The sequence below is a fragment of the Sciurus vulgaris genome (genome assembly GCF_902686455.1).
Source record: "Sciurus vulgaris genome assembly, chromosome: 5".
NCBI classification, from domain to species: Eukaryota; Metazoa; Chordata; class Mammalia; order Rodentia; family Sciuridae; genus Sciurus; species Sciurus vulgaris.
The window spans coordinates 2,542,370-2,562,534 of record NC_136465.1 but is presented as its reverse complement, the minus strand read 5'-3'; the positions used below and the strand labels follow the sequence as shown (position 1 = coordinate 2,562,534).

At 47.9% G+C, this 20,165-nt stretch overlaps 1 protein-coding gene across 1 annotated transcript in view; it reads left to right on the top strand.

The window, feature by feature from the left end:
- LOC306662305 (CUB and sushi domain-containing protein 1-like) overlaps positions 1-19,853 on the top strand; it is a gene marked incomplete at both ends in the record, with an annotated part of 367,327 nt that extends 347,474 nt beyond the window's left edge. Inside the window, 2 exons of the mRNA XM_079141802.1 lie at positions 4,687-4,811; positions 19,756-19,853. Coding sequence (XP_078997928.1) covers positions 4,687-4,811; positions 19,756-19,853 — 223 coding nt within the window. The remainder of the gene's footprint in view (positions 1-4,686; positions 4,812-19,755) is intronic.
- Between the last annotated feature and the right edge of the window lie 312 nt (positions 19,854-20,165).

The following is a 20,165-nucleotide window of genomic DNA, read 5'->3' as shown; positions in this document are numbered from 1 at the left end:
TTTTTCCACTTTACAGGACTAAGAAGTCTGCTAGTGTGGGAAAGCAGGTTTGCATGAACTTACAATACCTGGAAGATTTAAATTAAATTTTCTGGCAGGACAGTCACATGTTCTCTAGGAGAAGTGCTTGTGAGAGCCGGGCTCAGCTGGAGGGCACGGGTCACTTGCAGCCCCTCAGCAGCGTCCTTGCTGGCCACAGTCGCGCTGAGCATTGCTATGTCCTTGCTGCTGGGGATCCTCCTGTGCTGTCGTTAGCACATAGTAGTAGAACTGGCATGAAATATCAGTTTCCTTTCTTTCCTTAGGCTGCAGAGAACTATTTACTCATGGATGCATTTTTAGCGGTGCCAAACTGCCTCAAGGCTTGAGGAGATGAGTCTAAAAATTGCTGCCATAAAAAGAAAAAAAATTGACCCAGAAATGACACATTATGCACAAAAATCAAAGGGTGAGAAGAGGCATTCCCACACCCACAGAGGCTGCACGTCTGTCTCTTTGATGATAGCATCTTCTGGAAAGCAGAGCAGGTCTCGGGCTCTGAAGGCGCCTTCCTGTGCATGCTGCTTTGCTGCTGCTGGCATTTGTGCCTCCCATCTTGTTTACTGGGGCTGCATCCCTTGGTTAGTGGGACATTCTGGTGGGCTCTGGGCTTCCTGAGTGGGTGGTGGAAGGACTCAGCTGCTGGGGAATCCGTGAGGTCATCAACAGCACCGTATCTGAAACGGTGGGGAGTGGCCACAGGGACACACCCACAGAGATGGCAACCTGAGGCTCCCTGGGGCTGCTCCCTCCAGCCGCCAGCTCAGGGGCTCTTTGGCATTTGAGAGATGTTCTGCTGTGATCTCCAGGTGTCCTTGTTTCAGTCAGCTTTCTCGCTGCTGGGAGCAGATGACCCGAAAGAACACTTACAGGAGGATAGGTGCATCCTGGGGCTCCTGGCTCCAGAGGTCTCGGTCCACGGACAGCTGATTCTGTCCCTCAGCCCTGAGGTGAGGCAGAACGTCCTGGTGGGAGAGTGTGGTGGAGGGCAGCGGCGGGGAATGTGGCACCAGGAGGCAGGAGAGAGGAAGCTCCGCTCACCCAGGTGTACCCAGGGACCCGCCTGCCCACGCTTACCACCGGCTGACCTCGCTGAGCGGACGAGCCACTGCTTGGGTCAAGCCCTCCTGACCCATCACCTCACTGCTAAGCTTCCTCGCCTTGCCTGCCCCTCAGCTTCGGGGCCTCACATCTAAACGGGGGCAGTCCTGCTCGTTCCTGCGCAGGGGTTTGTGCTGGGCACTTGCTCCAAGAGCAGGGTGAGCAGCCCTGAGGCCCCGGTGAGGGGCACAGCGAGTGCCCGTGGAGTTGGACGCTGGGTCCAGCGGGCCTGTGGCCCTTCCTCCCTCTCCTGCCGCCCAGCTGGTGCTTTAGCCTGTGTTCTCAACCCTGGCCTGGAGCAGTAAAGGAGCTTAGGCCTGAGGCAAGGAAGCAGGAGGAACAAGGGAGGCCTGTGGCAGGCTAGCCTCAGGAGCCAGGAGGAGGGCACGTCCTGTACAGCGGCCGGAGTTCAGTCCTGAGAGGCCGATGTCTGCACCACCCAGCATGTAGATGGTGGTCCACAGCTGCAGACCGACAGGAGGAGTAGCTTCTCGGCTCGTGCTAGGAGAACTGTGGATGATGATAAGTGACTACTGTGAAATAGCTAATAGGGTGTCGGATGCTCCCAACCCAGAAGAGGGAGGAACGTGCCCTCACCTGACCCTTACACACACACACACACACACACACACACACACGCGCGCGCGCGTGCGCGCACAAACGCCACACTGACTCATAAGTGTGATCACAAGCGTCAGTTAAAAACAGAAGCGTGCTAGAGAAGAAAACACCAGGTGGGCTGATCAAGGCTTCCGCGGATCCAGGATTAGCCCAGGTGTGGATTGAGGGAGGAGTGGGAACCTCCGTGCAGCCCCCCAGGTGGACCTGGTTCACAGGGGTGGGTGGACATCAACGCAGCTGTGGTTTTTGGACTTGAGTTTAATGTTAAGTCCCGTCAGATTTTTTCCCCCCCAAAAATGGTTGTAGTATCAGTGCTAAATACAGCTGCAAATAGTCACTCTCTAGGAAAACCATATTTAGAAAGAGTTCATTTTAGAAGTGCCCCAATTTAGAAGTGGTTCATTCACGGAGAAAGGCTCTTCCTATGACGGTATTAAGTAAAGGTGACGAAGGAAATGTCCTTAGAAATCAAAGGTCGAGTGTTGGGATTTTCAGAAGGGTAAGCAGGGAATATCTTCATGATATTCTATTTAAAAGACAACATTCTCTACTCTCACTGTTTAACCTAATTTTTTCTACTTGGGTGCATAATTTGAACATTAATATATCTTGATCTTACACAAATCATTTTGCAGTTAATTCTTACTGTTTCCAACTACTAATAATTGTTTAAATCATATAATTAATCTCAGTTATTCTAAACTTATTTGCCAATGGAAAGTTATTTTTTTCTGAGATTTTCTTCTATGAATCCTTCTGAGAAAACCAAATTGAATAATATAATATGTATTTAATATATTTGATTTTAAATATAGTGATCACAAATCAATGAAATCTTAGTTTACTAGGCATATGAAGTTGAGTGCACAGGTGGCTTTTGTACTGAACTGCTTCATGAGCTAGATGAGCCAAAGCTTGAGCTAATGAATTAGAAGTTGAGCACTTTCTATTTCAACAGCAACTTGATTCATCGCAGCGAGCAGCCCCCTCGGCTTGGCTGCTGGGAATGAGTGTACCTCTTGGGGCAGAATTTTCTAAGCTGCAATCAAACTGAGAGACTGTCATTGTAATAATTTTAATGCTTCAGATAGAGAAGCTTCAATACGTAGTGGTGGCTGTTCCCAGTCATCTGCAAAAGGATGCGTGATAGTAATTGGGAAAGAGCCAAGTACCAAAGCCTGAAGGTGCTGCAGGGGACATCCACAGCACTCAGGTGGCCACACCTGGGTCCTGAGGCTGGAGGGGAGTGGAGTCCTGGAGTCCACGCTGCTGGGCCGGGCTCCTGAGCGCCCGCCTGTCTGATGGAAATCCAGGAAAGCAGGAGCGGTGTTAGGTGTCACGGAGCACACATGCCATGCCTCAGCGAGAGACAGTGAAGAGGGCCCAACTGTACCACTACAACGCTTTCTTTTCTTCGTGCTTAATCGTTCTTAATCACTGTTCTGCTGTCTCCACAAGATTGGGGCTTATTCATTTCTGCATATTTGGTGCCTAGAATAGGCTGTGGCATAGTAGATGTTCAGAAAAACCATACTGTAAAAGTGAAAATACGGAAACTAAAAGTTAGGTAAATAGAAAGAACAAGAGATTGGAGCCTGAAGAGGGAAACACAGCGCATCTTGAACTTGTTTTCAAAACAAGATTCTTAGATTTATTTTATTTACTCAGTGTGGTTCAGAGCTTCACACAAGGTTCAGTGGGGGAAATAATAGAGACCAGTGTCCACAGATTACAACGGTCTTAAGTAACTTGTGACTGAGAGTGAAACTAAGAATTGTTTGGGTTTTATACTTTCTACCTTAATATGATACAAATTTGTACCTATCACATGTTTCTTATCAAAACTGCTTTTGTAGAACTTCGGTTGCTCTTGACACTTGGTGAAAACATTCTATGTGCTGTGAAACTCCCATTTCCACATAATCAATTTTATTAAGCTGAGAAGTTCTCAAAAAAAAAAAAAAAAAAGATGTCTAATTTTGTTTAACCTAGAATTTTCCAAATTGGTCTGGCCCTGGTTTGGTGAGGTGTCCCTCCATCTGTGTCCACCCGGGAAGAGGGTAACCTAGACAAAAGAGGCTCCGCCCCCTTGCTCAGATGACCCTCAGAGTGATGGGGGAAGGAGATGTTTCCCTCTGTCTCTTTTCTCGATCTTTCACTTTCTGTTTCATTCACCTACAGGGGGAGCTCTGTGTCTCTGGCCCCAAAGGCTCCCTCCGTCCCTCTCATTTCCTGACCTCCACCCCAGGTGTCAGTCAGAAAACACAGGTAGAGCTCCTGCTTGTAGCAGGCTGGTCAGGTAGAGAAGGAGCCGGCTCCCACACAGGGCAGAGGGTGGGCTGGAGAAGCCCTGGCGTGAGCAGCTGGCCTGGTCTCTCCCACCGTCACCTGCCACGCAGGATGCTCTGCTAATGTTGCAGCCCAGGCTTCACGTCTGCAGACACTGCTCTGGAACCAAAGCCGATTTCCATCCAGCTCCAGGCTGGGAGGGTTGCTGTCTTCAAAATAAATGGCTCTTTCCTGTAAGAGGCATTTTTGAAACCCACTGTCCCCGGCCTTCCTCTGAATGTGATTGGCATGTGTGATAGGGGCCTGGACGCTTTGCTGAGGGGGTCCAGGCAAGGGGCCTCCTCAGCCCAGGCCTGCTCCTGGGAGCCGCGGCACTCCGAGGTTGCCTGGGCTCGCTGCTCTGTGAGCAGGTGACAGCTGAGGGTTTGCCAGCTCTGAAGGTGGCAGAGCTGTGCAGAGCCTGGCCTTGGGTCCTGTGTGCCGGCCGAGTCACAGGGCAGCCTCCTGCATGCACCCTGGCCTGTGACTCAGCTCCATCTGCTCCAGCCCAGCCTCAGTCATCGGCCACTTGATGATTGTTTCTAGGGGAGTTTTCTGTGGATGACTGTGACTCTGTTTTGTTTTGTGACTGTCCAGGGTCGGTGCAAACGTGCAGTTCTCCTGTGAGGACAATTACGTGCTTCAGGGATCCAAAGGCATCACCTGCCAGAGGGTCACAGAGACGCTGGCTGCTTGGAGCGACCACCGGCCCATCTGCAGAGGTAAGGCGCGTGTGGGTGGCCGGAAGCGCACCTGCTTGGGGGCATGATTTCTGTCACATGTTGCGCTTACAATGAGGTGTCGGTGCAGGGCATGGTCTGTAGATGGAGAGGAGCTGGTAACCATGTGCGTTTCCACAACCGCGGGCAAAGGGGTTGTTTTCTGGGGGCTTGTTCAGGGGCAGGCACCCTGGGCTATAGCCTCTTTCCACTTCAGGAACGGCAGTGGCAGACCTGATCACTCATGCGCTCTCACACATACCTGCCACCCGTCTGTGCCTGTGCCAAGTGTGCCACGGGCAACTCTGTGCCACACAACCGGGTCCTTGGGAAAGGTTCTTGCACACCCTGCAAAAAAAAACTTAGATTCCCCAGCTAGCTCTCTGTTGCTGTGAGTCTGAATTCCTGGGTTTTGTGACACAAGTGATAAAGGGTGTTGTTAGCATGATCTCGGTTCCTCACTTTGTTGAATACTGACTTAAGCTGACCTCTCACCTCCAGCCAGAGCAAGGTATGCATGTCAACACCATTTTCAAAGAGAACACAGGAAATCAGGAGAAACCAAAGCATTGACCAGTGACTTCCTGGGAGTATTTTATTACTACCAGAATTCTAGAGAATACCAAAACCAGAACATTGTTGTGGAAAATAACAATACAATGTTGGAAAATATTACTAAAATTAAAAGCAAACTGGGTCTTTGAGCCTTCTTTTTGCATTTTGTTCTCAAAATAAATTGTGCAGACAGTGGTTTTTATTTTTAAAAAGTACCAAGAGACCAGTGAACTAGGAGAAGTTTCACGTGTGGGAACGCGTCATCCCCGGTAGCTCTCTTAGAGAGATGGTATGGAAGGTGTAACTAGAAGATGCCGACTCAGCTTCCTCCTGTGAAGTCAAGTGGCTGCAGACACATCTCCAACCTATGGGCAGGGCTTGCTGCCTCCTCGCCCTTCCAAGGATGATGTTGAATAGAAGTGGTGAAAGAGGGCATCTCTGCCTTGTTCCAGTTTTAGAGGGAATGCTTCCAGTTTTTCTCCATTTAGAATGATGTTGGCATGGGCTGAGCATAGATAGCCTTTACCATGTTGAGGTATGTCCCTACTATCCCTACTTTTTTCTAGTGTTTTGAGCATAAATCAGTGTTATATTTTGTCAAACACTTTCTCTGCATCTATTGAAATAATCATATGATTCTTAACCTTAACTCTATTGATGCGATGAATTACAGTTATTGATTTCCAGATATTGAACCAACCTTGCATCCTTGGATGAATCCCCCTTGATTGTGGTGCACTATCTTCTTAATATGTTTTTGTATGCAATTCGCCAGAATTTTGTTAAGGATTTTTGAATCTATGTTTATCAGGCATATTGGTCTGAAATTTTCTTTCCTTAATGTGTCTTTGTCTGGTTTTGGTATCAGGGTGATACTGGCTTCATAGAATAAGTTTGGAAGGTTTCCTTCCTTTTCTATTTCATAGAATACTTTGAGTGTTGGCATTAGATTTTCTTTGAAGGTCTTCTAGAACTCAGCTCAGAATCCATCTGGTCCCAGACTTTTCTCTGTTGGTAACCTTTGGATGGCTTCCTCTATTTCGTTGCTTGAAACTGATCTGTTTAAATTGTGTATGTGCTCTTGATTCAGTTTGGGAGGATCATATGTCTCTAGAAATTTGTCAATGTCTTTGAGATTTTCTATTCTGTTGGAGTATAGATTTTCAAAATATTTTCTAATTATGTTATGTATTTTAATGGTGTCTGTTGTGGTATTTCCTTTTTCATCACGGATTTTAGTAATTGAGTATTCTCCTTCCTCTTTGTTAGTGTGGTTAAGGGTTTATCTATTTTGTTTACTTTTTCAAAGAACCAACTTTTTGTTTTATCAATATTTTGAATTGTTTCTTTTGTTTCAATTTCATTGATTTCAGCTCTGATTTTAATTATTTACTGTCTTCTACTTTTGGTGTTGTTCTGTTCTTCTTTTTCTAGGGCTTTGAGATGTAATGTTAGGTCATTTAGTTTTTACTTTTTATTCGTTTCTTGAGTGTGCTACATGCATTGAACTTTCCTCTTAGTACTGCTTTCATAGTGTCCCAGAGACTTTGATATGTTGTATCGTCATTCTCATTGACCTCTAAGAATTTTTTTTATCTCCTCCCTGATGTTTTCTGTTATCCATGCTTCACTCAATAGCATATTATTTAGTCTCTGGGTTTAAAAGTAGTTTCTGTTTTTTATTTTATCAGTAATTTCTAATTTCATTCCTTTATGATCTGATAGAATACAAGATAGAGATTGTATTGATAAATACAATCTCTATTTTTTTGTATTTACTAAGTGCTGCTTCGTGGCATAATATATGATCTATTTTAGAGAAGGTTCCATGTACTGCTGAGAAGAAAGTGTATTCTCTCATTGATGGATGGAATATTCTATATATGTCTGTAAGGCCTAAATTATTAATTGTGTTATTGAGCCTCTGGTTTCTTTGTTCAATTTTTGCTTGGAAGATCTAACCAATGGTGAAAGAGGTGTGTTAAAGTCACCTAGTATTATTGTGTTGTGGTCGATTTGGTTCCTGGAATTAAGAAGGATTTGTTTGATGTACATGGATGTGCCATGGTTTGGGTCACAAATATTTACTATCATTATATCTTCCTGATTTATCGTTCCCTTAAGCCGTATGAAATGTCCTTCTTTATCCATCTGACTAACTTTGGCTTGAAGTCCATTTTATCTGATATAAGGATGGAAACCTCCACTTTTTTACTGAGTCTGTGTGTGGTAGGTTTTTTCCCATCTTTTCACCTTTAGTCTGTGAATATTCTTTTCTATGAGATGAGTTTCTTGAAGGCAGCATATTGTCAGGTCTTTCTTTTTAATCCAATCTGCCAGTCTATGTCTTTTGATTGATGAGTTTAGGCCATTAACATTCAGGGTTATTATTGAGATGATTTGCTTTCCTAGTTATTTGGGCTTATTTTAGTTTTTCACTTGACTTGCTTTCTCCCCTAACTGACTTTTCCTTAAGGGTAGTTCCTCCCTTTGCTGACTTACATTGTTGTGTTTCATTTCCTCCTCATGGAATATTTTGCTAAGAATATTCTGTAGCACAGGTTTTCTATTTGTGAATTCTTTTAACTTTTATTTATCATGAAAGGATTTTATTTCATCTTCAAATCTGAAGGTTAGTTTTGCTGGGTATAATATTCTTGGTTGGCAATCATGTTCTTTCAGAGCTTGAAATATGTTCTGGGCCCTTCTAGCTTTTAGGGTCTGGACTTAGAAATCTGCTGATATCCATATTGGTTTCCCCCTATATGTAATCTGATGCTTTTCTCTTACAGTCTTTAAAATGCTATCTTTATTTTGAATGTTAGGCATTTTAATTATAATGTGCATTGGTTGTGAAGCTGTTGTAACTCTGTACATTTGTGTCTTGTCATTCTCCTGTAGTTGATTTTCGATTTCGTTCTTCAGGTTTAGGAAATTTTCTGACATTATTCATTGAATAGGTTGTTCATTCCTTTGGTTTGTATCACTGTGCCTTCCTCAGTCCCAATAATTCTTAAATTTGGTTTTTTCATGATGTCCCATATTTCTTGAAGATTCCCTTCATGATTTCTACCATCTTCTCTGTTTGGTAAGCTTTATTTTCAAGATTAAATATTTTGTCTTCATTGTCTGAGGTTCTATATTCCATGTGATTTAGTCTATTGATGATGTTTCCATTGAATTTTTTATTTGGTTTATTATTTCTTTTTTCAGAATCTCTATCTCTTAGTTGAAATGACCTTTTACTTCGTGCAGTTGCTCTTTCAACAGTTTATCAGAGTGATCATTCATTGCTTGCATTTGCTGTCTTATCTCATCCTTTGCTTCGTGAATCACTTTAATAATGTATATTCTGAACTCTTTTTCTGACATTTCTTCTACCATGCTGTCATTGGATTCTACTAATATAGCATCTTGGTTTGTTTGGGGCACTTTTTTCCCTTTTTTTTTCATGTTTTCACATATATTCCCCTCTAGTAGTGCAGATTCATGGTATTGAAGTTTCCCCTCTATAGTGACCCTGCAGGTTTCCAAAACTTCTTCTTTAAGGGGGAGATCAATATTAGCATCACCCAGTATAGCCAATATTCAGTCCTAAACCAAATAATCTCTATAAAGACATTAACAGTGTCATCATAATAAAAAGAAAGAATGAGTGTGATTATTTATAGTATAACAAATAGATTTGCAATAAGGTCTATAATTTCTAATGGTGGACAAAGAGGATGGGGATGGGTGTAGGATGTAACTGTTAATGAGATAAGAAAAGAGTATATAGAAGTACTAGACCATAGGAGGAGTGAAAGCAGAATCAAAAGAAGTTAGTTGTTAACATGAGAAAAGGGAGAAAAAGGCTTTGACAATGAACTTCCAATCTCTAGCAGATGTCTCAGGATGGGATTTGCTCCACCTAAAGGTAGCAGTTTCTATTTTCAGGATAATCCAAGATGGCTGCACTGGCTTTCAAATGTGTTGGCACATGGGGAGCTGCAGCATGGGGCACTGGTGCCCAGTCCACATGGGACGCAGTTGGTTGAGTGGGGGGTCCTGCAGGTCCTGGCTGTTGTTCCAGAATGGCAGCAGCCACATGTGACCCAACCTGAGTGTACTGTGTCAGTGGACTTCCAGGCAACAGCAGCAGCCGGCTACCCACCAGTAGTCTGTGGGTGGTCTGCAGGCTACTGGTGGTCAATTTGTAGGTGGACCTCAGTGATAGGTGATGGGTAGATGAAAGGCAACAATAGGCAGGCAAGAGGCAGGCAAATGGGCAAATGGCAGATGATAGGTGGCAGCCAGTGAGTGATCTACACTCAAAAAGTAGGCAATATGCTGGCAGACGGCAGGTGATCACGGTAGACAAATGGGGTAAACAGCAGGGGAATCCATGAGCAGCAAAGACTGTCTCACAGAGAAGCAGATTTTCCTCTGCTCTAAACATGAGTTACAGAGCGACAAGGAACACAGCCTCCTTCTAGTCTGCCATCTTGGATCTCCTCTATTTTTAACTGATAAATAAAAACTGCATATATTTATGGGATGCAGTGTGGTATTCCAATATGTGTATACATTGTTTAAAGTTTAAATCAAGTGTTCGCTTGTCTGTCTCCTTGAACCTTCATCATGTCTTCATGGGGTAAACATTCAAACCCCTTTCCTCCAGCTCTATTAGTATACAGTCAATTCTCATTCCTGTAGTCGACCTTTGTATCCTGGCCTGCCAGAACTCCCCTGACTGCAATGCCCACCATGCCTGCTGGCCAACCCTCCTGGCCTCTCCTTCCTCTGCAGTCTCTCCTCCCCCATGGGTCTACCACCTTCCCAAGACCAACTGTTCTACCACCTACTGCAAGTGAGCCTGGCAGCCCCATCTTTCTGTGCCTGACTGGCTTCACTTGACCTCAGGACCTCCGGTTTCATCTGTGTTGTAGCTCGTACAGCATTTCATTCATTTGTGTGGCTGAAGAGTGCTCTGTGGTATATGTGGACACCTTTTCTCTGTCCCTTCCTCTGTTGGTGGTCTCTTAGTCTGCTTCCATTTCTAGGCTGTTGTGAACAGTGTGCACTGAACACAGGAGTGTCCCTTTCACACCCTGACTTCGTTCCCTTTGGGTGTACGTGTCAGGACCAGGATGGCTGAATCACAGCAGGATCTGCTTTTACCGTTAGATGAGCGCCATGTTCCCTAATGGTGGCATGAATCTGTGTCCCAGCAGGTTCCTTTTCTCCACACCCAGGAAGTCTTTTTGCTCATGTCCTAGCTGATCACAGCAAAGGGGAAGCCCCCTTCTTGGGGTTGGTTGTCCGGCAGTTCACTTGGTTTGCTTTTCTGTGAAATTCACTGCTCACTTCCACATTCAGAAGCAGAGTACCCAGAGGTGCCCTCCTGCCCTTCCCTCCCAGCTGAGGGACCACTCCTGCTGCTGGACTGGATGCCCGCAGATCGTCATCCAGTCATCTTCAGCTGCTCCTGCATTGCCACCTTTAACTTCCTGGAATGGTGACCTTCCATATCTGGAAATGGTTCCACAGGGGATGTTTTCAGAGAGGATATGTTAACTGGCATGGTTTCAAGTAGATGAAAGACACATCAATACTTTGAAATGATCTTTTTTTATAGAGAAAACCACATTGTTCTTGGCCTACTTTAATTTCTGACTTTTAATTCAATGTCTATTTCAAACACACAAAAAATTTCTCATTACAACTAAACTAAAAAATCCAGGTATAGTGCTTCTTTGGATTCAAATCTTATTAAATCTCCTTTAAATCAGTTTATATTCTGCAAAACATCATCCTTCATTAGTATGTATTTTGCATTCAGTTTATTTATTCAATTGACACATAAAATTTGTGTATAAGGTACCAGGTAATATTTTGGTACATGTGTGCATTGCACAGTGATCAAATTGGAGTGAGCATGTCTGTCTTTTCAGGCGTTTCCACTCACTGTGGTGAAGACGTTCACCCTCCTTTTCCCTAGCATTTTTAAATTACGCGGGTGTCAGCTCATCTGCGGTCACCCACTGTGCTCTAGACACAGCACTTACTGCTCCTGGCACAGCTCAGTCCTGTTGGCCAGCCTCTCCCCAGCCCTCCCTGTCCTACTCCCAGTCCCTACTGGGAACAGGTGGACCCCATTCTCCTCCTGCTGTGAGATCAGCTGATTTTAGGGTCCACATGTGGATGTGATGGTGCAGTCCGTGGCTCTCTGGGCCCGGCTCCATGAGCTGATGACCCCTGCTCCCTTCCTGTTGCTGCAGGCGCCTGGGCTCCTCCTGGGCTCTCTCTTGGCCCCCTGCTGAGGCGCCAGAGGGAAGATGCTCCTCAACCTCCCAGGCACCTCACTCCTGGGTGAGGCCTGACCCGGGCTTCTGAACGAGCCCTGTGCCCGGGTATTCAGGCCTGGTGGGCGACCGAGGCTGGGTGGCAGATCAGGAGTGTCATAGCCAGGCTGCTCCCGCAGGACCTTTCAGCGCCGAGCTCAGGTGTTGAGCATCTGTGGCCACCTGCAGAGGCCGGGGTTTTACCACTTAGTCCTGGTTCCATGGTGTTGGACGGCCCTTCCCTCAGTTCCCCTGTCCTTCAGTCTCTTTCTCACATGCATGTGTGCACGCTCACACACACACACACACACACACACACACACACACACACACGCTTTACTATAAAGAGCAGGAGAAATCGGGCTCCTTTCCCGTTTGGCTTGTGACCCCCTGGCTGCAGCTTACCATCTAAGTCAGCTTCAGCCTCCTTCCTGATCACGTGCAGTCCTGTGCCACGCCTTCCACTTAGCTCGTTCCCTCACCCCCGGGACCCTACAGAGTGGGTCTGCTCACACTCCTGCTCAAGGCGAGCGAGGGTTCCCACCAGGCTCCTGCAGACTGGCCCCCAGCCCACGTGTGCTGTGGCGACACCCAGTGCCCATGCACCGGACTCTAAGTTACGTTCAGCCAGCAGCACAGCAGCAGGAGGACATGCACCCCTGGGTCCAGTTCAGGGACTTTCCTCCTGCAGACAGCGGAGCTGGCAGGACCCTGACGTCCGAAGGACGGCGGGCAGGAAGCAGGGACTGGGCTGGCCTGCCCTCTGTGCTGGCCATGGCATCTGTCCACAGCAGGAGGCCCTTCCTGTAAGGGGAAGTCTGGTGCCCGTTGAAGGGCTGCAGCTGGTAGAGGAGAGGCGCCTGAAGTCGGGGAGAGGGACGCGGCTGCATCTGCAGAGGCCTTCACAAGCACCAGGCTGGGTCTCGTCCCTCATGCACTCCTTCCCATGCACCTTCCTACTTCAGGAGAGCAGAGTCGGCAGCCACTTGGTCAAGGGCCATGGTCACAGAAATGGGGATGTGGTTTGCCCTGGCCAGATGGCCCACACCAGGCTGTCACACTGATGGCCAGCTGCTCTCCTTGGTCCCCCTCTACTCCAGGACTCTGAGAAGGCAGGAGAGCAACCGAAGGTTTCCCGGCCTCTGCCCGGGTGTCCAAGCCACACAGGACGTCCATCACCTACAGGCAGAAGGCCCACGTGGTGAGGACCTGTCAGCGCCGACCCAGAGGAGGCTATGCTGAAGAGTCACCGAGGCCTGCTTCCACCACACAGAGGTCAAGTCACACGTGTGGCTTCAAGCTATTTCATAGGTGGATCTAAAAAGGCGAATTTGATTTAAAATCATGGTTTTGACCCAGACAGGCAACATGTCAAGGCATAGCTCATAATGCACTGTTTGGCGCTCTTTGTTCATCTGATGTCGTGAAGTCCAGGGGCATCTCATACGCACGGCAGGCCCACTGCAGGCCCTCTGCAGGTCAGTCACCCACACGTGCCCAGTGGCCTTATGTGGCCAGCACAACAGGCCCGACGCTTGCCTCAGGAGATCTGGCCCAGCCTGCGTCCCGGTTCTCCTCCTGCCTGCGGAGCAGGCTCAGCAGCTGCAGGTGTGCCGGGCTCGTGGTGGCCTCCCCGAGTCCTGGCGGCACCCCCAGGCAGCACGCTCTCCTCGCTAAGTCCCTGAGTTCTGGGGTCTGGCGACTCGGGGAGCGTGGAGTCTTCCCAGGGCCTCCTTCAGGTGGCTGGTCCTGTACACTCGCACCGTCAGCGGAGAGCTGAGGACAGCCTTTGAAAGGGCACCTCTGTGACTGATTCAGTAAGAAGCCTTGGCTCTGTGAGCTCGGGGAGAGTGGAGACCATGAAACTGGGTTTTCAGTCACACTCAAAAGGGACGATGGGGTGCGTCCTTGGCTACTGGAAGTCTCATGCTTCTAGGTTCACTTCCCGCTCCGCTGCCGCCGCCACCATGGTGAGTGGAATGTGAAGGCGTGCCCTCGTGGTTTCATTTGCCCATTAAAGGCGACCTCAGATCCACCCCTGTGGCCTGGGAGTCCACAGTCAGCTGTCCACCAGCCCCAGTCCTGCTCTGAACGTTGAGAACACGGGCTGCGACCAGGAGGTCCCTGCAGATCTGTGCCTCAAGTCCCCATCCTCAGGAGTCCCTCCCCCTGAAGGGTCACTCTCTCCTCAGTGATTATCAGGCCTTCTCTCCCCAACGACGTCCAGTGGAAGTGTTTGATGGACTGCAGTGAGTGGGAAGTGACCCCCATCTGGAAACTGGGGTGGGTGGCCAGTGGTCACATGCCCGAGGACAGGGATGTCACCTCTTCTTCCTGTTACCAAACAATGAATGTCGACCTGGCTCAGTAACTACGCGAGGTTTCCATCTGAAACGATGCTCCCTTCACTCAGATATGAAAACAACTATCATGATTTTCCTCAGGGTAAAACATTATGAGCTTTTTAAAACTGTCTAAGTATCTTTAACTGGTGTAGGTTTTTAAAATAAGCAAACACAAAGAAACAAAGAGGAGTTCTTCTATTCCTCGAGGGGAACGTTCAGGGTGGTGGTTCACCTTATTGGTGTGTGGGAAGATGTGTGTCAAGAACTTTCTTTCCTGGTAATGCACCTTTGTCTGAGAAGCTAATATTTTGAGTTGATCCCTGAGTTGAAAGGGCACAGAAGACAAGTGAGATATGATTTGCGATTGTAACCATAGTTACACAAAGCTAATTGGAGCCCACAGGGAACGCAGAATAGAGTTATTATTAACTCAGGATTCCAGGTTAGGTCAGGTTAGCTAAGATTGAACTATTCACTTGTCACGTACCAAGGAACTGTGCGGCGTGTTTTTCTACCCAGGTTTTCTGTCCATGCAGAAACGACCTTTTACAGAATAACGAAAAGATTACTTACGCCTGAAAGATGATCCATTCTACCAGATTACAGGTTTAGCCTCGATTTTAGGATCACGCTTTCTATACTGATCATTTGATCAGATTGCTATTCTCTCATAAAGAAACATACACAGTGAACTTTTTAAAATTCCAGGGAATTTGGAGAATTTCTGTTCTGGCTTCCAGATTTGTGCTTTTGATTTGATTGTCAGGTGGTGGTTCCCCCGCATTGTTTTCCACTCGGTCACCAACTGTAACACGCTTTGTATTTCTGTACTGCCCCTGATCCATGACCCAAGAAGCTGAGAAGAACGCAGGGTTGGCTCCAGTGACCTCCTGGAGCGAGCGCTGGAGCCCAGCTGGGCGCCCGTCCGTCCCCCTCACAGCCCGTGGCCCTCCCTCCTGCGCCCACACCTCCTCTCGCCTCCTTCCGGAGCCGCGGGCCTCGGGCCGCCCTTCCGGCTCTCTGCCACTCTCTGCCGTTCTCAGTGCCCTTGTTTCCTCCTCACATAACTGGGGATGGCTGTGTCAGTGAGCTTCTCCACTGAGGCCAGAATCCAGCTCTTCCCTCTCTGCAGCCTCCCCAGGACCCCGGCGCAGTCAGTTTGGGGCCAGGTGCCCACCGCATCTGCATGCAGCCTGCAGGCGGCGGAAGGTGGAGTTGCGGTCCTCACACTACCTGAATAAGCAGAAGGCTTCAGCTAAAAACTTAAGAGACGACCCAGCCAGGCCTGGAACTCGGACAGGCAAGAGGCTCCTGACCGCTCCGACCTGCTGTCCTCTGTTTTGGTCGATCATCTGGATGTAGACATAAAATATATGATTAACAGTAATTATTTCCTCTAAAACATAAAAGAAATGAATTTCAATATACTTACGAAATTGCATGAAAGTTTCTAATGTGACTCCTCATATCCTACTAATTCACATTTAGTTGATTAGAATGTTCTTTTCTTCAACTGATTTAATTGAGTAGTTACTACTGAAAAGATTTTCTGGAACTGGACTTAAATGAATTAGTAATTTATTTGTATTAAATAAGATAAATCATGTGAAAGAAAAGAATTTTGTACTTTATGTATTCATTGATTAAATGGACAAATGGCATACACTAGCATTGAAAATTGATTTATCTCCCTCTTTCCCTGGTGATGTATTACAATCCAACATATCATTTTGTGAATTCTCCTTTTACTTGGAATATGCATAAGACATGAGTGAAACTTGAGTTTACAAGTGTAGAAAACTGTCAGAAGAGTCACATCAATTATGCATCAGGTCATGGCTGTTATCCAGGGACATTTATTACCCATGTAAGTGGGCATTACCCTACGTTAGATGCTATATTTCATAGGAGATCTTGACGAGGGCTGAGGCCTTCGCAGGGTGACAGTGACGTCGGTCTCTCACGTGCCAACGTGAGCACTGCCCTTCAGCGATGGGAAGGTGTGTGCACAGCTCGATACAGAGCTGTCCAGCGCTGGGGCCATCGCTCCTGCTGCTTCGCTGATACCTTGTGGACTGTTTGAACGCTGTTTACTACAGAAGCCATGGTAGGGGAAGAGGCCCCTGCCTCCAAGGAGGCCGAACAACTGTCCATCCCTCCCAGGACAGGTTTCTCCCAGCTCTGCCCCAGGAGGAGCTACACAGTTGATTCTGGGTGCAGTGAGAGGCCAGAGGAGCTCCTGCAGGGAAGGAGAGCTGTGATGTTCGCGGGGTCCTGAGCATCAGCTGGTCCACACTGCGGGCAGCACAGGTGCTATTTGTGGACAGACGATGCCTCCCACAGCCCTGCTCGGAGCGCTCGGTGTGCCCTGGTTCCCTTGCACTGCTCCTTCTCCCTGTCCTGGGGTTCCTCGCGTGGTCCAGGGAAGGACAGCGGGCTCTCTCGTCGATGCGTCCCAATCTCTCTTCCCCCGTTCATGCTCCTTAACTGGTCCAGTCTTGCCTCCTCTCTGACCTCTTAGGCTGTTCTTCTCTTTTCTCGAGTTCTTTATTTCTTAAATGTTGAATTGTTAAAACATTAGCATGTATTTGTCCTGAAAAGAAATCTTAAAATCTTGCAGCTGGTGGAGCAGGAAAAGATGTAGATTGTGACAAAGAAAGAATTTGGGGCTGGTTCTGCTCCCTCCCCTCCAAAATTCAGACTTCATTGTAAGTCTTCCTGCTTTGGAATCAAGGAACAGAAAGAAACCCCGGGAAACCGCAGGTGCTACAGGAATCCACAAGGTCTGGGTGCTCGGCACTGCGTCCTGTGGATGGCGGCTGGGAGAAACTGTGGCGCCTCCGGCTGGATAGAGACTTTACACATGCACGATTGGACTTTGAGTAGCCATCAGTGGGAAACAGAATTGTCTCTATTGATACTGCCGTGCTGCGAGAAGCAGTGATTCAGGAATCACCCTTGTGGGAAGAGGGGAGGTGATCTTCAGGTGGCCAGAGGCAGATGAGGGTAGAGATGATTTAGAAGCACAGTGACTGATGCACTAGCTAAAGTTTTCAACAATTAAGGATTAGAATTAAGTAATTTTAGGTAGGTCATGTGACTTAAAGAGGCTATACCCCTTCAAGAGACACAAGTATTTATTGAGGAAACCATCAAACGCCAGAAATTGCTTTAAATGCAAAGCTTATACAAATGAGCAAAATGGACAAACACATTTGCTCTGAGTTTGTCCATACATTTCATTTCAGATGTTTCCTTTGATAGATTCAAAAAAGTGAGTTAAGAAATGAATAATCTGCTACTGAGATGCATTGCAAGGGTGGAGATACGTTGCTAAGAATAAAGAAAATGAAAAAACAATTATAGATTAATTTCTAATACTCACAGCTGAATATCTGAGAAGGAACTGGATCCACAACTCACTCTGTGAAGTGCTGGCCTGTGTCTGCTTGAAAACATGGGGCTGGGCTCCATACATACTTACCAACAGCTCACTCAAAACCTAACCACTGAAAGTCATAATCCCCCAAGCAATGGGTGGGCAGTTTCTTGAAATTCTGGGAACCAGCTTTAATCAGTCAAGTCAGCTCAGGCTGCAAAGCAGGTGACTGAGAGGCACACCTGGAGCTGGTGAGATCTGGCCCCTGTCCCAAGTGTGAGCACAGGTCAGGGGACATTGCACCCGTGGCTTTCCACTGCAGGACTCCCCGAGCAGAGCTGTGTTTGCTGATTGTGATGTGCTTAACCAGGCAGGTGGTTACACTGCGTCTTATCAAGTCAACAAGTACTTACTGAGTATTGTTCTAAATTGTTTGTAAAGCTGTAATGTATGATATGCACCAAAGTATAAATTGTGCCTAAACGCTACCGTAACTCAAGTTGTGCTGTGATAACATTCCTTTTACGGTTTCCTCATTAATACTGTTAGCATAGGAGGGCTTTGGGTAATGCACATCTGAAGTGATGCCCATGTGTCCGGAACAGCTCCTAAATGGATCTGTGACCAGGGAAGACGCACTGCCTGTTGGAGGGGTCCAGGCTTTGCCTTGAGCTTTCTGTCAGAGACCTTCACAGCCATGGACACACCCACTGGGTTCTGAGAAACAAACTTGTATCCTTTTAATTTAGGCAATGTGATTCATTTGGACAGCAATATACCAATATTTTAAAAGTGAATTGTTGGTAAGGTCCGGTGGTACATGCCTTTAATCCCAGTGGGCTTAGGAGGCTGAGGCAGGAGAATTCCAAGTTCAAAGCCAGTTTCAGCAACTTAGTAAGCACTAAGCAATCTCAGCAAGACCCTATCTCTAAATTAAAAAAAAAAAAAAAAAAATATATATAGATATATATATATACAAGGGGCTGGGATGTGGCTCCAGTGATTAAGAGTCCCGGGTTCAATCCTTTAAAAAAAAAAAAAAAAAAGTGAATTTAACCTAGCGTAGGCTATAGTTTTTAGTTGACTGTTTCCATAGTATGTTTTGAGCAATGGAAAAGTGGGCCCAAGTGGTCTTGTCACATTGGCATGCGAAGGACAGCATACACTGTGTCTGGCTCTGGGTATGCAGGCGAGTAAAGACACGTCAAGAAACTCCAGCCTAATGGGAAAGGAAAAGCTGTAGGTCATAATCGCATAAAGAAGTCTTATTGGGATAGGCACGCTTTACATCCCTTCATGTTAATATATGGAGGAGAGATGCAGGATTTCGGGGGCAGTCAGGAGAGGCTCAGGAGTGTGTGTACTGGACTCTGGGGCTGGAGCTCCTAGGCAGTGGCTGGCCTGGTGCTCAGCCAAGAGCAGGGGACGGACAGGCCACCATCAGAAAGGGTCCCCCTTGGGAGGTCCGCGTGCCTGGTGGTGGTGAGGAAACCAACCCCAGCTTGTCCCTGGGCTCCTCCATAAGCTAAGCTTCTCCTTTCCCTGCCCGAGACCCCTCTGGGTGAGCAGTGCTAGGTCTAGAGTCCAGGCGGCACGAGATTTCCAAAGTTTTTATGGAGTAAAAGGACTTCAGAATAGCGGGCACCTGGCGCGTTTTTATCCTCCCAGCCACGCCATGCGCATGGCTGTGGCCTCTGCCTCCCTCCGTCTTTCCTTTCAGGAGGAAGAGGAGGGAAGTGGCGTTTTCTTTTTGCTTCGAGTCACCATTCCCAGTTTCTTTCTCTGCGTTTCAAGGACATCCCATGTGTACCTGCCTTGAGCTGCAGGGCGTCGGCACGGGTCTCTGCAGACGGAACCCACGGGTTGAGGAGGCTCTGGGGACCGTCCTGCCCTCCACATCTGAGCAGGGCCTGGCCAGGGGCACGACTGCTGCTTCGTCCACATGGTGGGACATCTGCACGGTTAGGGGCCCTCGCCCTGACGCTCCACTGCCGTTGTCTCACTGTGTCTCCTGGCACCCTGGAGAGATGTGTGGTGCCAACTCTGTGCACAGCCGACGTACCTCGTGTGTTTTGAGCCAGACTGGGATTGGAAGTAGACAACCTGGTATTGACCCCCCCTAAGATGCTGTTATCATAGGGCCATCTTGTGCGCGCGCTGCCTTGCCCATATGGCGACCGTGTCCTAGCGCATGTTGGGGTGCTGACCAGGCGGCCCCAAGGCTGAGCAGAAGCCACCTGCCAACTGCAGTTCCTGGTCCTTCCCAGCTGATCTGAAGTTCCTTTGAACTGGCGTCTTTCCGCACTAGTGGGATGCTCACGAAGTGCTCTTGTCTCTCTCCCCAGCGAGGACCTGCGGATCGAACCGGCGTGGGCCAGTGGGTTATCACCTCCCCCAACTACCCGGTCCAGTACGAAGACAACGCGCACTGCGTGTGGGGTGATCACCACCGCCGACCCCGACAAGGTGAGGCCACTGCTCCCTGGGGCGTGTTCCCGCGGGCGACCCCGGGCTGGGGCCCCTGCCTCAACCACGCGCACGCTTACTGTGCTGGCCTGGGTTGAAGGCTGGTGCTGCCTGTCCCGTGTCCACAACCCAGGATGTGCAGTGTAGACGTCAGCATGGTGTGCTGTCTCCACTTGGCCACTTCTGGTGGAGCCGGGCGGGTCTGAGTGCTGTCCTCAGGTGTCAGGCCCTTTCCACTGTGGGCGGGCCCCTGTCGGCAAGCTCCACCCGGGCCCAGTGTTCCTGCCAG